The sequence below is a fragment of the Parus major genome, chromosome 7, assembly GCF_001522545.3.
Source record: "Parus major isolate Abel chromosome 7, Parus_major1.1, whole genome shotgun sequence".
Taxonomy (NCBI): domain Eukaryota; kingdom Metazoa; phylum Chordata; class Aves; order Passeriformes; family Paridae; genus Parus; species Parus major.
In genome coordinates, this window is record NC_031776.1 from 22445986 (window position 1) to 22458075 (window position 12090).

At 61.7% G+C, this 12090-nt stretch overlaps 3 protein-coding genes across 3 annotated transcripts in view; 2 read left to right on the forward strand and 1 right to left on the reverse strand.

Annotated features, from left to right (window-relative positions):
* Nucleotides 1-7597, reverse strand: part of PNKD (PNKD metallo-beta-lactamase domain containing) — an 11585-nt gene extending 3988 nt beyond the window's left edge. The window contains exons 1-2 of the mRNA XM_015634723.3: nucleotides 7481-7597; nucleotides 6891-7107 (exon numbers count right to left, since the gene is read on the reverse strand). Coding sequence (XP_015490209.1) covers nucleotides 6891-7107; nucleotides 7481-7508 — 245 coding nt within the window. The 5' untranslated portion in view covers nucleotides 7509-7597. The remainder of the gene's footprint in view (nucleotides 1-6890; nucleotides 7108-7480) is intronic.
* TMBIM1 (transmembrane BAX inhibitor motif containing 1) lies at nucleotides 238-6143 on the forward strand. Its single transcript, XM_015634724.2, has 12 exons — nucleotides 238-343; nucleotides 3310-3554; nucleotides 3653-3735; nucleotides 3806-3870; nucleotides 3997-4050; nucleotides 4160-4210; nucleotides 4366-4405; nucleotides 4531-4568; nucleotides 4788-4875; nucleotides 4984-5079; nucleotides 5331-5384; nucleotides 5482-6143. The coding sequence occupies exons 2-12, from the start codon at nucleotides 3338-3340 to the stop codon at nucleotides 5623-5625; spliced, it is 930 nt and encodes a 309-aa protein (XP_015490210.1). The 5' UTR covers nucleotides 238-343; nucleotides 3310-3337; the 3' UTR covers nucleotides 5626-6143.
* Nucleotides 7598-7730: 133 nt separating the features above from the next.
* AAMP (angio associated migratory cell protein) lies at nucleotides 7731-11849 on the forward strand. The gene is made up of 11 exons (XM_015634716.2): nucleotides 7731-7861; nucleotides 8156-8308; nucleotides 8676-8795; nucleotides 8914-9053; nucleotides 9138-9282; nucleotides 9426-9509; nucleotides 9779-9894; nucleotides 10234-10337; nucleotides 10815-10905; nucleotides 11178-11332; nucleotides 11583-11849. Exons 1-11 carry the CDS (start codon nucleotides 7774-7776, stop codon nucleotides 11656-11658), a joined length of 1272 nt encoding a protein of 423 aa, XP_015490202.1. The 5' UTR covers nucleotides 7731-7773; the 3' UTR covers nucleotides 11659-11849.
* Nucleotides 11850-12090: the final 241 nt, after the last annotated feature.

Genomic DNA, 12090 nt, shown 5'->3' on the forward strand with positions numbered 1-12090 from the left:
CGGCCCCGCCGCCGCCGCGCGCCACCCGCCCAGAGGAGGGGATTCCCCCCCGCCGCGCCGAGGGGTGTCCCCCCGATGACGTCACTGCGTGAGGAAGGGGGTCCCTGAGTGACGTCAGAGTCGGAGGGAGGAAAGTCCCGGTGGGACGGGCGAGAGCGGGTCCGTCCCGGGGAACGACAGGCGGGAGAGCGCACCCCGCTGCCGGTCACCGGCCGTCCCGGCTGCAGGACGCGGAGCCGCCGCCGGGGGGCGCGGTGGGCGGTGGCTGCCCCCGCCCCGTCCGACCCGTCTCGGCTCGTCCCGTCCGGTCGCGACCGCAACCCGGCGGAGCAGCGCGCAGCAGGTAGGGTGGCCCTCCCCGCTCCGCGCCCCCCGCCGTTCCCGAGTCCCGCCTGAGGTCCCCGGCGGTCCCTCTCGTTCTCTCGACTCCCCTCCGCCCGCTTCGTCCCTCCACCCCCCTGACCCTGCGCCCTCCGGTGCCACGGCCGGCGAAGGGCTGTCCCAGCGCTCTCCCGAGCGTCCCGGAGGCCCACGGGGACTGGGCGAGGGTGGGCGGCCGGTCTCTAAAGAGCGGGGACGCGCTGGGACCCCCCGCTCCCCCGTCACCGGAGCGGGTGGGGACACGTCGGGTTGAGGTCCGGCGGCGGGAGGAGGGGACACGGAGCGGTCCCGCCAGCAGGGACGCGGGGGGACAGGAGCCCTACGCGCGGGGTCCCTCTGTGGCGCTGGTGCTGTTTTCCGGACCCCACGCGATGGCGTGGCGGGGAATCGGGGCGTGGTGCGGGGTGGTCCGTGGGACGGCAGCGACACTTGTGCTGTGGAGGGTGTCCTCATGGATCCCGTGGGGTGTGTCGGGAGGGGTGGGCACGGCTTTGTGCCCGGCAAGGTGTGGGGGTGACACCATGGGGGTGCGTAGGGACCAGTAGTGGGTAGTGTGGGAGTGCCGGGGCTGGGAAGACACCTCTCTCCCATGTCTGTGCCTCCGGGAGAGAGCTTGCAGAGGGACAGGGGTGTGGGAGTGGTGATGCTGAACCCCAACAAACTTGTGTCGTGTGTGAGCGGTGTGGGGCAGCAGGGACTTCTGGCCTGGTTGGGTCGTACTGACCCACTCGTACGAGCTGAGCAGCACTAGCCTGGGCTGGGCCAGGACAAGTTCTGCCGTGTTGTGTTCGGCTGTGCTGTACTGAGCCGTGCTGTGCTGCAGGAGGCAGCTGTGCCCTGTTGTACTGTACCAGGCTGTGCCATGCTGTGCCAGGCTGAGCCACTCTGTGTTGTACCAACCCTTGCTGTAGTGGTGGAAGCTTCCAGGTTCTTCAAAACTGAAGTGCTTTCTCAGGCATCCGGAGTGTGGTGAGCTCTGTCCCCTGCCCCAAGCCATGATCCCATCCTAAGGTGGTTGTCTTTCCCCTGGGAACCTGTGGAGCTGGTGGCAGGGGCCTGAGCCTGGCAGGAATGTCAGGGTGGATGGTGGGGACACAACCCTGTGCTTCCCGTGGGATTGTGACAGGGATGATGGTTGCTTGTGCCCCACAAGCCTGCTACATGTGCCTTATCTGTGCTGAGTCACAGTGCCGGTGCAGAGTAGCACCCTGTCCCCAGGGACTGTGTCATGCTGTGTGGCCACTGAGCCGGCCCTGGCTCGCCATCCACCATCCAACTGGTGACCTTGGTTTCGGGACCGTGCAGTGCCATGGACCTGGGATGGTTCAGCTGCCTGCTCCCCAGGGTGTGGCAGCTGCTGGGACCCGTCAGGCTGGTTCCTTCTCGGTGCCCAAGGCTACCCCAATGGGGTGGGAAGAGGAGGGGCTGGAGCAGTTGTGAAGTGCTGGTCATGGGCACAGGGTAGGACCCCAGTGTGGCCTTGTGCTGGCCAGATACACCCCGCTTTCCCCAGACACCTGGGGACACTGGTCCCCCCTGTAACTTGAGTGTCAGTCACAGAGGCTTTCCTGGGGTCAAGGTCCTATTTTGGGACGTTCCCTGACCTCACAGATGAGGCGGTACCAGGGGGTACCGTGTGCTTTCTGGGAAACCAGTGTGGAGAAAGTGAACTTCCTATCTGTGTGGTCACTGCCACGCCGGTTATTTTCGGCGCTGACGTCATCGTGATGATGAAGGGCAGTGCGACTGTGGCAACTCTGCCATGGCTGGCACAGTTGGATGGCAGGAGGGATAGAGGGACAGACACGGAACTGTTTCCCTCAGCCCGGCATGGCTGGCATGGGTGTGCCCTGCTGTCTGTCGTGGACATGTCTGTCCAGCTCTGCTGTGGGAAGTACTGGCATCACACAGGAGGAAGTGCCCAATCCCCTCCCAGCCCTAGTCCTGGTTAGGTTCAGATCCTGGTTCCTTCCCTGGGATGGTCCCATGTTCACATCACCGCTGTGGGCAGGAGGGTTGTGGGGAGTCCTGGCACCTTCCTGGGGTCTGGCGCGCCAGTGCTGAGGGGGTGGGAGGTGGGTAAAGGCCTGGCACTGTCTACTGGCAGCGCTGTTGTTTTCCTGGCCTTGGAGATCCTGCTTTCCTTCTCCTCCTGCTGGGACCAAGCCCAGCTGGCCCTGAGCCCAGGCTGCCTGCTCACAGCTGCTGGGGGCTCTGTGAGGGGGTCTGGTGTGGCCGAGAAGGGGAACTCAGCCTCAGGGGGGTCCCAACTCCACTCGCTGAGGAGGAGTCCATTTCCTGTAGAGTTGATGTGGGTGTCACTTCCCCTTGTAACTCCCTCAGGGAACTCAGGAGTTCTGGAGCCCGTGTGACGCATGCAGCTGTTGGGTGGGGACACCCCCGAAATGGGGGGAGCAGTGGGATCTGTGTGACTGTGATGAGGATCAGACCCTGTGTTTCCATCCCAGTCAGTCAGCAGGGTGATGTTATTTGTCCTCACTGTGCTGCTACCAGGAGCCCCAGACCAGCCAGGGGTGCTGCTCCTTCCTTGGCAGTGTCAGGGTGGGCTTCAAAGACCAGAGAGGTCAGATCCCTTCTGAAAAGGTCACGTCCTCGACGCAGCTTGAGTCAGCGCGTGGCTGTGCCCTGCCCACGGCTGCCCACTGACGCAGGTGCCGGGGACTCAGGGCACAGGAATGCGGGTGGCCCTAGCCAAGAGGCAGTGGGGACATCCCTCGTCTGTTATTGACCTGCTGGCATTGTGGCTAACTTGTCCTTACTAATTAGAAGCCACTATTAAGGTGGGAGGGGGAAGTTTTGTGGCTGCACGATCACCTCTGTCCCCTTCTGTGGCTCCACTCACCAAGAACAGGTCCTGCCCAGGGAGGGGGACCTGTGCTGAAGCCCCACATCCTCTGTCCCCTCCAGGTGCCTGTGGGAGACGCAGGGAGCCGGCATGTCGCAGCCCAGTGCACCCCCGGCCTATGATGACAAGAACCCCCTCTACCCCCCGCCCCCTGCGGGGTACCCCCAGCCTCCCCACTATGCCGGGGGGTACCCGCAGCCTGGGGGATACCCTGCGGGGGCAGGGTACACGCAGCCAGGGGGGTATCCAGCATCAGGGGGGTACCCTCATCCGGGCATGGCCATGCCCACCATGCCTATGCGGTTTGGTAAGTGGGGCACCTCGGTTTATTTGGTGGAGGGCACTAGGGGTGCTGTGAGGGGCTGCATGGCTGACTGTGGTGCTGAGGTGTGTCCACCACCATAGGTGACAATGGCCTTGGGGATGGCTCTCCCTTCCAATCAGTTGACTGGGATGATAGAAAAGTCCGGCACTCCTTCATCCGCAAGGTGAGTCCCAAGGGACCAGGGGCACCTGTCAGGGTGGGGGGCCAAGCGCTGACCCCCCTGTCTCTTGCAGGTCTATGCTATCATCTCCCTACAGCTCCTGGTAACGGTGGGAATCATCTCTGTGTTCACCTTTGTGTAAGTAGAGGGTTCCTCCTTACCTTTGTCCTGAAAAAGAGGGGAGCTTGAGGTCCTTGGAGAGTGTTCAGAGGTGACAGTAGCTGCTGTGTCCCCTCCCTCACACTTGTCCCTTCTTTCCTACAGTGACCCTGTCCGCTCCTTCGTCCAGAGGAATGCTGCCATCTATTACGCCTCATAGTGAGTAGGGGCTCTGCTGGCTCGTGCCCCCACATCCGCAGTCCCCCAGCCCAGGGGCTGATCCTGGTGTGGGGGTTGTGGGGCTGACACTTGTTGTCTCTTCTTGCAGTGCTGTATTCCTGGTGACCTACCTGGTGCTGGCGTGCTGCCAGGGTCCCCGGTGAGTCACTAGGACCCCTAGGGTGGGGTGTGTGGGTATGGGGGGTGTCTCCAGAGCATTAAGATAGGTTCCTGCCCCTGGGTCATCACCAGGGGACCAAGGGGACACGACATGGTTGCTGTCACTAACTTACCTGTCTCCTCTTTTGTCCTCAGGAGACGCTTCCCCTGGAATATTATCCTGCTGAGCATCTTTGTGAGTGGGCTGGAACTGGCAAGGGGTCTTGGTGGTGCCCCCATGGCACTCCAGCTCCCCATGTGGGCTGGGAGGGATAGGAGGACATGTGGGCAGCCCACTGAGCTCACCCTTCTCTCCCACAGACACTGGCCATGGGGCTGATGACAGGCACAATCGCAAGGTATGCTCTGGGGGCCCATGGTTGTAGGACCTGGGGTCCCTCCTGTCCTCCACAATGCAGCCAGCTCAACTGAGAGGCTGCCAGGAGCCAGGGGATGCTCCAGGCCCTTGGGCTCAGGGACTGCAGAGTACCTCCTGCCCAGGATCGGGGCTGTGGGGGAGGGTCTCCAACACCCCTCAGGCAGGAGGATACTGAAGTGTGAGGTGACTTTCTTTGTAGCATGTACCAGACAAAAGCTGTCTTGATTGCTATGCTCATCACCGCCATTGTGGCCATCGTTGTGACCATCTTCTGCTTCCAGACCAAGGCAAGGAGAGGGATGTGCCCTGCCCTGCCCTCTGTGGGCCAGGTGCGGGGAGCTGGTCAGTGGAGACACCCTGGGCTCTCCTGTGACAGAGTCATGTGTCCCCATCAGGTCGATTTTACATCGTGTCCAGGGCTATTCTGTGTGCTGGGCATTGTGGTCATGGTGACTGGGATCATCACTGCCATTGTCCTCTCCTTCAAATATGTGAGTGGGGAGGACAGAGGGGCTGTGAGGTTGGGTAACCTCAGGGCTGGTGCAGGCGGGGGGTTTGGGTGGTCCCTCTGCTGGGAAGCAGGGTGTGGTACCAGCCATGGAAGGCAGCTTGCCTGCAGGGAGAGGGTGCGTCAGCATCAGCAGCAGCTCCTCAGGAGCTGTGTGCGAGCAGGTCCTGCCCTGCCTTGCCTGCTGCCTGCCAGCACCCCGGCTCACCCTGCTCGTGTTCCCTTCCCGCGCAGGTGCCCTGGCTCCACATGCTGTACGCAGCCATCGGGGCCATCGCATTCACACTGGTGAGCTGACGGCTGGAGTGGGCAGAGGGTGTTGGGCAGGGACTGGGGAGGGAGGAATTCCCCCTTGGTCCTTGCCTGACACTGTCTGTCCCCGCAGTTCCTTGCCTATGACACCCAACTTGTGCTGGGGAACAGGAAGAACACACTGAGCCCTGAGGAGTATGTCTATGGTGCCCTCACCATCTACACTGACATCATCTACATCTTCACCTTCCTCCTGCAGATAGTAGGCCGGGATTAGCCCTGGGACCCCTCCTGTCCCTCTCCAGCTGCCCCTCACCCCTCCTCTGGTCTCTGTACAGGATAGTCCGCTTACTGTGACTCTTAATGCTTTGGCATTCCTACCTGTAGGCTGCTAAGGAAAGGGATTCCCTTGATCATCCCCCAACAAGCCTCTGAGGGCAGTGGGGGGCACTGGCTGCCAGCATTTAGGCAGTTTAGCCTGGCTTTGGCACTGCTTATCGATGCTGTGCCAATGGCATTGGGCTGGCAGCGGAATGTCACAGCCCTGCCTGGGCACAGGGAGCTGGCAGCGGCTGCTGGGATCATGTTGGGATTTTTTGGCAGAGAACAGTTGGTGTCATTCACTCTGTGCCTTAAATGTGGCTTTGGCTAAGCCTCCTCTCCGAGCCAGGGCTGTGCCCAGTGTGGGCAGGGGGCAGCTGGGACCTCCGTGGCAGAGCTCACATTGCAGAGGCCCAGCAGCCACAGATGTGGGAGAAGTTGCACTTGCTAAATAAAACACTTCAGTTTTCCAGACGGTCCCTGTCTTACTGGTGTGGCAATTCCCTCTGAAAACCTGTGGGCAGCCTCAGTGGGGGCTGCGGCCTGGTGCAGCACAAACACTGCTTTGGGATGGGAAAACCAAGGTCAGCCTGGCCTCCCTCCTCTGTCTGTAGGCCCTGCTGTTGTGGGCAGAAGCCCAGCTGCAGAACAGCTGGGTCCCCCACTGCTGAGGCAGGCAGAGCCTGGGGCTGAGCATTGAGGGAATAACCACAGTGGCACTGAGCTGTTTCACTTTATTTGTCCCTATTCAGCTCCATAAGCACTTCATGGTCTGGACAGGTGGGGACAATGCCACCGTCATGTGTTCCATGGGGCTGGTGTCCCCTTGGCCAGTCCCTCCAAGGTGCCGCAGTGACATCCTGGGGAAGGGGGGCAGCTTGGCTATGCCCCCCTGACCACCCTGCTGTAGCGCTCCGAATCATACTCGCCCTGGTTGGCTTCCTTCATTGTTTGGCGGATTTTGAGCTGCTCAAGGCGGTTTTTGTCCACTTGCCGTTTGGCCAGAAGGAAGAGAATGATGCCGGAAGGCAATCCAATGGCCCTGCAGGACAGCCACCAGTCAAGGAGATGGAGAGTGGGCAGGCAAACAAGGGTGCTGTGCCATGCTGCAGCTACATGGGTAGTGCCCTGCTCAGCGCTGCAGACCCCCAAGACCCCTGAGCCCCACAGAGCAGCACAGCCTCCCAGTGCCGACCCTCTCCCACCACCTGAGCCACTCACCAGGCCACCCCCACCGGCTTCATCGGGTTCTTGCCCTTCTTGCGTGTGGGGATGTACTCCACCCCCTCGGGGAGCCCCCCGCTGCCAGGCTCCGGACTGGCCCGTTGTCCCGCTGGCCGGTGGCAGCTGTGCCCAAAGAGCCGTGTGCCCCGGGGGTCCGGCCGCCCCCAGGCCTTGGCAGGACACTCCACCACGGGTCTTGCTGCCACCAGCAGTCCTGGGGGGAGAGAAGCATTAGGGAGGGACAGCCATTGGATAGAGTATGGGGGGCCCAGCCCAAGCTGCCTGAATCTCCTGTCCCTGCCCTTACCCTTGCCGTTATCCCTTTTCCCTGCCCAGACTCACCCTGCCGCAGGCCCTGCCCGTCCGCCAGGGGGCACGCGCAGGCGAGGCGGGGCCATGACTAATCCAATGGGGCGTGTCCAAGCGCGGAGGGGGCGTGGCCCTAAGCCCTCTCCTCAGCGGGGCGGGGAGGGGGTGCGTGTGCCGAAAGGCCGCGGAACCGTGCCATGAGGGCGGTGGCGGAATGGTCCCGGTGCTCCCGCCCCGGGGTTACCCCTGCTCCTACCCACCCTCCCGCCCGCAGTTACCCCGCAATCCGCCTCGCGCCGCCGCCATGGTGCCGGTGTGCGGCGGCTCCGCTGCATGCCGGGAGCTGCAGTCTCGCCACACAGGGACTGTGGGCGGGCGGCGCCGCAGGTCCGAGAGCAGAAAACTACATCTCCCAGAGTGCACCGCGCAGGGCGGGGCCGGCCCGCCCCGCTGGCGGAAAGGGCGGGATCCGCACGCGGACTCGGGTGGTGGTTGGCTGGGGCGGCGGGGATTGGCCGGGGCGGGGCGCGCGGCGGAAGCGGCGGAAGCGGCGGCGGCGGGGTGGGTCGGCATGGAGCCCGGGGAGGGCCCGGGGGCGCTGGACCTGCACGGCGACGAGGAGATCATCGAGGTGGTGGAGCTGGGCCCGCCCGGGCCGGGTGAGACGGGGCGCCCTGCGCCACGCACCGGGCAGGGCCTGCGGGGGTTCCGGCCTCCCCTCGGGGCACCGGGAGCGCTGCGGCCCCACCCCAGTGCCAGGCCCGGCCGGTGCATCCCCCCCGACCCGTGGCCTCTCCCCGTGTCGCGTCCCGTTCCTCTGCGGTTTCCCTGCTCTGGGTCTGGAGGCCGCGGCGGCATCGCACATCTCCCCGCTGCCCAGTCCCGCAGGGACCCCCGCTGTCCCGCCGAGCCGGGCAGGCCGCGAACCGCGCCCTGACCTTCGCCCTCTGCAGATGACCTGGCCGAGGAGATGGAGGACGTGGACTTTGAGGACGAGGGGGCAGAAGAGCCCGATGCCGAGGCTTGGGAGTCGGAGGATGACGAGGGGGTGGAGGATGGCATGGAGGCACAGGACGACAGTGAGGTCACGTTCTCTCTCCACTCGGGTGAGTGCTGGGCACGGGACGTAGTCTTATCTTGGCTTTCCCCAGAGTCCAGGGGCCTTTCTAGGCTGCTATCTCCCAGCCTTCTTGGGACAGCCATCAGGACTCAGAGCTGCCCTGGCCCTGTTTCTGCCTTATGCTCTGACAGGAGAGCCCTCTGGGCCTCCCATCATGGCAGCTGGCCCTAAGCTCAGCAGAGAGCCTGTGCTGCTCCTCTCCCACGTGAAGAGTTGATTCCCACTGGGCTGGGCTGGGAGTTCAGCTTGTTGACATCCCCCCAGTGCTGCAGGGGGTTTGGATCCCTTGGGAATGTCAGGTGGGGCAGGATCGGCACCGTAGCCATGTAGCCTCTCTTTACTCTCTTGTGAAGCTTCTGTCTTCTGTGTGAGCCTTGACCCCAAGACCAACACGCTGGCAGTGACAGGCGGAGAGGATGACAAGGCCTTCGTGTGGCGTGTGAGTGATGGGGAGCTCCTGTTTGAGTGCTCAGGTGAGGTGCAGTGAACAGCTGTGTCTCCTCTCGACACATTTTATTCCAGCTGATGATGCTATGCTCCTTATCATGTTTCATAGTTTGGCCTGAGCAGTCTGTCTCCTGATGTTTGTAGGACACAAGGATTCGGTCACCTGTGCTGGCTTCAGTCATGACTCTGTGTTCGTGGCCACAGGTGACATGTCTGGGCTTATCAAAGTGTGGCGGGTGGAGGCCAAGGAGGAAGTGTGGTCCTTCGAGGTCGGGGACTTGGAGGTGAGTGGTGCTGTGGGGAGCTCTCCAGCCAGCAAATGGGGTAGCAGCACTTCTGTGACGCTGCCTGTCCCTCTCTCTGCCCAGTGGATGGAGTGGCACCCTCAAGCCCATGTACTTCTGGCTGGTACAGCTGATGGCAACACCTGGATGTGGAAGATCCCCAGTGGGGATTGCAAAACCTTTCAGGGTCCAGCATGCCCAGCCACATGTGGCAGGATCCTGCCTGATGGTGAGGCATGGGGCCTCTCTGTAGTGGGAGATGTCACCAGCTCTGTGTGGGCCATCTGCCCTCCTGCTTCTCCCAGTCTGTGCTGAATGGGAGGTAGGGGGATGAGAGGGGCCCTGCCTCTATCTGCTATCTGTCTCACCCAGGGAAGCGAGCAGTGGTGGGGTATGAGGACGGGACCATGCGCATCTGGGACCTAAAGCAGGGAACCTCATTGCATGTTCTGAAAGGTAAGGAAAAGGTTTATCACCTGGGCTACTCCCTAGCTGGCAAACAGTCCCTTCTAGTGGGCTCTGACCTCTGCCTGGGTGGAGAGGAGGCATCCTCTGGGGGCAGGAAGGAGGCTGGCACTGGGTTTCTGTCCCCACTGGTGGCTGCTGCTTGCCAGGGTGCTGGCAGAGCCGGGCAGGTGGAGGCTGCAGGATGGTGTGTTTCAAGGCTCACTGGGTCTCTATGGGGAGAACACATAAAGCTCATACCTGCTTCTCAACCCCCCCAGGCCAGGATGGCCATCAGGACCCCTTGACATGTGTGGCCAGCAACCAGGATGGCAGTTTGATCATGACGGGCTCTGTGGACTGTCACGCCAAGCTGGTCAACTCTGCCACGGGCAAGGTGCGTCTGTGTGGTTAGGGCAGAGCCAGAAGTGCTGAGGACCCCCAGGCCCCCTGCCTGGGCCGGGGGCAGAGCCAGGGGCGCTGGGGAGCCCCCAGCTCCAGGGCCGATGTGCGGCCATCGGTAGCCGGCAGGCGGCGCCCTCGCGCTGCGGGTGGAGCGCGGGCTGGGTGGTCCCGCCCGGCTTCTGGAAGGAAGTTCTCTCTTGTTTGCTCCCAGGAGCTGAGGGTTTGGGGCCGTTGTTCTAATGACTCGGTGCAGACTCGGTATCGAGTACGAACGGGACCTCTGCATCTGGGTCTCCTTCCCTCGGGGTACAGTCACCCTTCCTCTACCCAGGTGGTGTGTGTGTTCAAGATGGAGAGCGTGACCCCCAAGGCACCCATCAGTGAGGGCGAGGAGGCAGAGTCCAACTCAGTGGAGTCGCTGGGCTTCTGTAATGTGTGAGTGCTGGGACAGCCCCTCTTCAGTGCTAGATCTTGCAGGGCTTGTCATACAGATCCATTTGAATCCCTTGCACTCAATCTGCTGCATTTCTCTTGCCTACATCCTCCCCGGCTGGGTGTGGAGATCCCAGATGACTTGGGTGTGAGGCCAAAGGACACCTGCTGCTCAGTCCTCTTTGCAACTGTTGGTATTCTGGGCTAGCCTGATGGACCAATGCTTGTCTGGGATACTCTCCAGACAGGTGTTTTCCTGCCAGGACATTGTCATCTTCTTCACATACCATGGGCTGATTGCTGACTTGCTGTACTGTCGGGTTTCCCAAGCAGGGTGTTTGATGGCTCCAGCTATCAGGTTGTCCTGCATCTTAATACATAGCAGCCTTCAGCATAGGGTTTGCCTTTTACCTGGAGCCTTTATGTGTTTCCATCCTTGCTTCCCCATGTCCCATGTAATGCCTATTCTGCTGTCTTTAGGATGCCACTGGCTGCTGTGGGCTACCTTGATGGCACACTGGCTATTTATGACCTCTCCACACAGAGCCTGAGGCACAAGTGCCAACACGAGGTACTGCCCTCTCCTCACTCTCCCTAGGCCTGGGACGTGGGCTTTGGGCCTTTTGGAGATCTCCCTCAGAACCCAGGGGCCAGTTCCCAATTTGTACTTCTCCCTTAGCCTTGGGCTTCCCCAGAGGGCAGCCACAGTCTCTGCACAGCGGATGTGCTCGGCCCTGGGGTCTGGCTGTCCTGTGGGGATGGCAGACATCATGAGGGGGTGGAGGTACAGGGGGGGAGCTAAGACTTGCTGGAGGTCTCCACTGTGGTCTCCCCCTGGCCCAGTCAGGGATTGTGCAGCTGCTGTGGGAGGAGAGCTCGGCCGTGGTGTACACCTGCAGCCTGGACGGGGCTGTGCGACTCTGGGACGCCCGCTCGGGGAAGATGATCAGCGAGTACCGAGGGCACTCTGCTGAAATCCTCGACTTCGCCGTCAACAAGTGAGCAGGCGACCCCTTCCTTGCTGGGTGGAGGGAGCAGTGATGGCAGGGGCCTCCAGCCTAGGAGTTCGAATCACAGGCTCTTTTTCGAGTGCCCTTGTGGTCTGGTCCCAAGGTGGGGACAAACCTAGGTCTATGCTGAGACTTGAGGGTCTCAAGGGGGAGTGCAGCACTTCAGAGCTGAGCTGGGAGTGATGGTCAGAGATACTGGAAGTCCTCAGCCCCACCTCTGCACCCTGTCTCCCTGCAGGGATGCCTCCATTGTGGTGACCACCTCTGGCGACCACCAAGCCAAAGTGTTCTGCGTCCAGCGCCCTGATCGCTAGAACTGTGTCAAGGGATGGCATCCCGGCGCTGCCCTGCGCCTTCTGTACAGAGGGACATGGGTTCACCACCCTTCTCCAGTGCGTGCTTTGTAATTTCTCCAGCCTGCCCTGCTTTGCCCTTACCATCTAGGGGCCGAGCCAGGGGTTTTGTATGAAGATGTCTTTAATTATATAAATTATTTCACTTAACTGGATGCCATCTACTCTGCTTGTTGGGGGGAAGAGGAGCTGGGGAGCTGTGCTCCCTCCTCAGGGATCTCCCTGGCATACAGCCACAGCCTGAGGATCAGTGGCAGAGACTCCTATCCCAGCTCTCCCTGCTAGGGGAAAGGATAGGAGGGAAGGGTGCAGGTTGCTAGCTGAAGTTAGGAGAATCCTGCTCTGTACAGTCCAGGAGTTCCCTAACTCCTAACTAATACAACAGGCTATTCC

Excerpts from the sequence above, each read along its gene's own strand:
- TMBIM1 (XM_015634724.2), top strand. The coding sequence starts at position 3,338 with ATGTCGCAGCCCAGTGCACCCCCGGCCTATGATGACAAGAACCCCCTC. Across the intron at positions 4,051-4,159 it reads GCCATCTATTACGCCTCATA|TGCTGTATTCCTGGTGACCT; the intron begins GTGAGTAGGGGC and ends CTCTTCTTGCAG. Across the intron at positions 4,211-4,365 it reads GCGTGCTGCCAGGGTCCCCG|GAGACGCTTCCCCTGGAATA; the intron begins GTGAGTCACTAG and ends TTTTGTCCTCAG.
- AAMP (XM_015634716.2), top strand. The coding sequence starts at position 7,774 with ATGGAGCCCGGGGAGGGCCCGGGGGCGCTGGACCTGCACGGCGACGAG. Across the intron at positions 8,309-8,675 it reads CACGTTCTCTCTCCACTCGG|CTTCTGTCTTCTGTGTGAGC; the intron begins GTGAGTGCTGGG and ends TCTCTTGTGAAG. Across the intron at positions 11,333-11,582 it reads CTCGACTTCGCCGTCAACAA|GGATGCCTCCATTGTGGTGA; the intron begins GTGAGCAGGCGA and ends GTCTCCCTGCAG.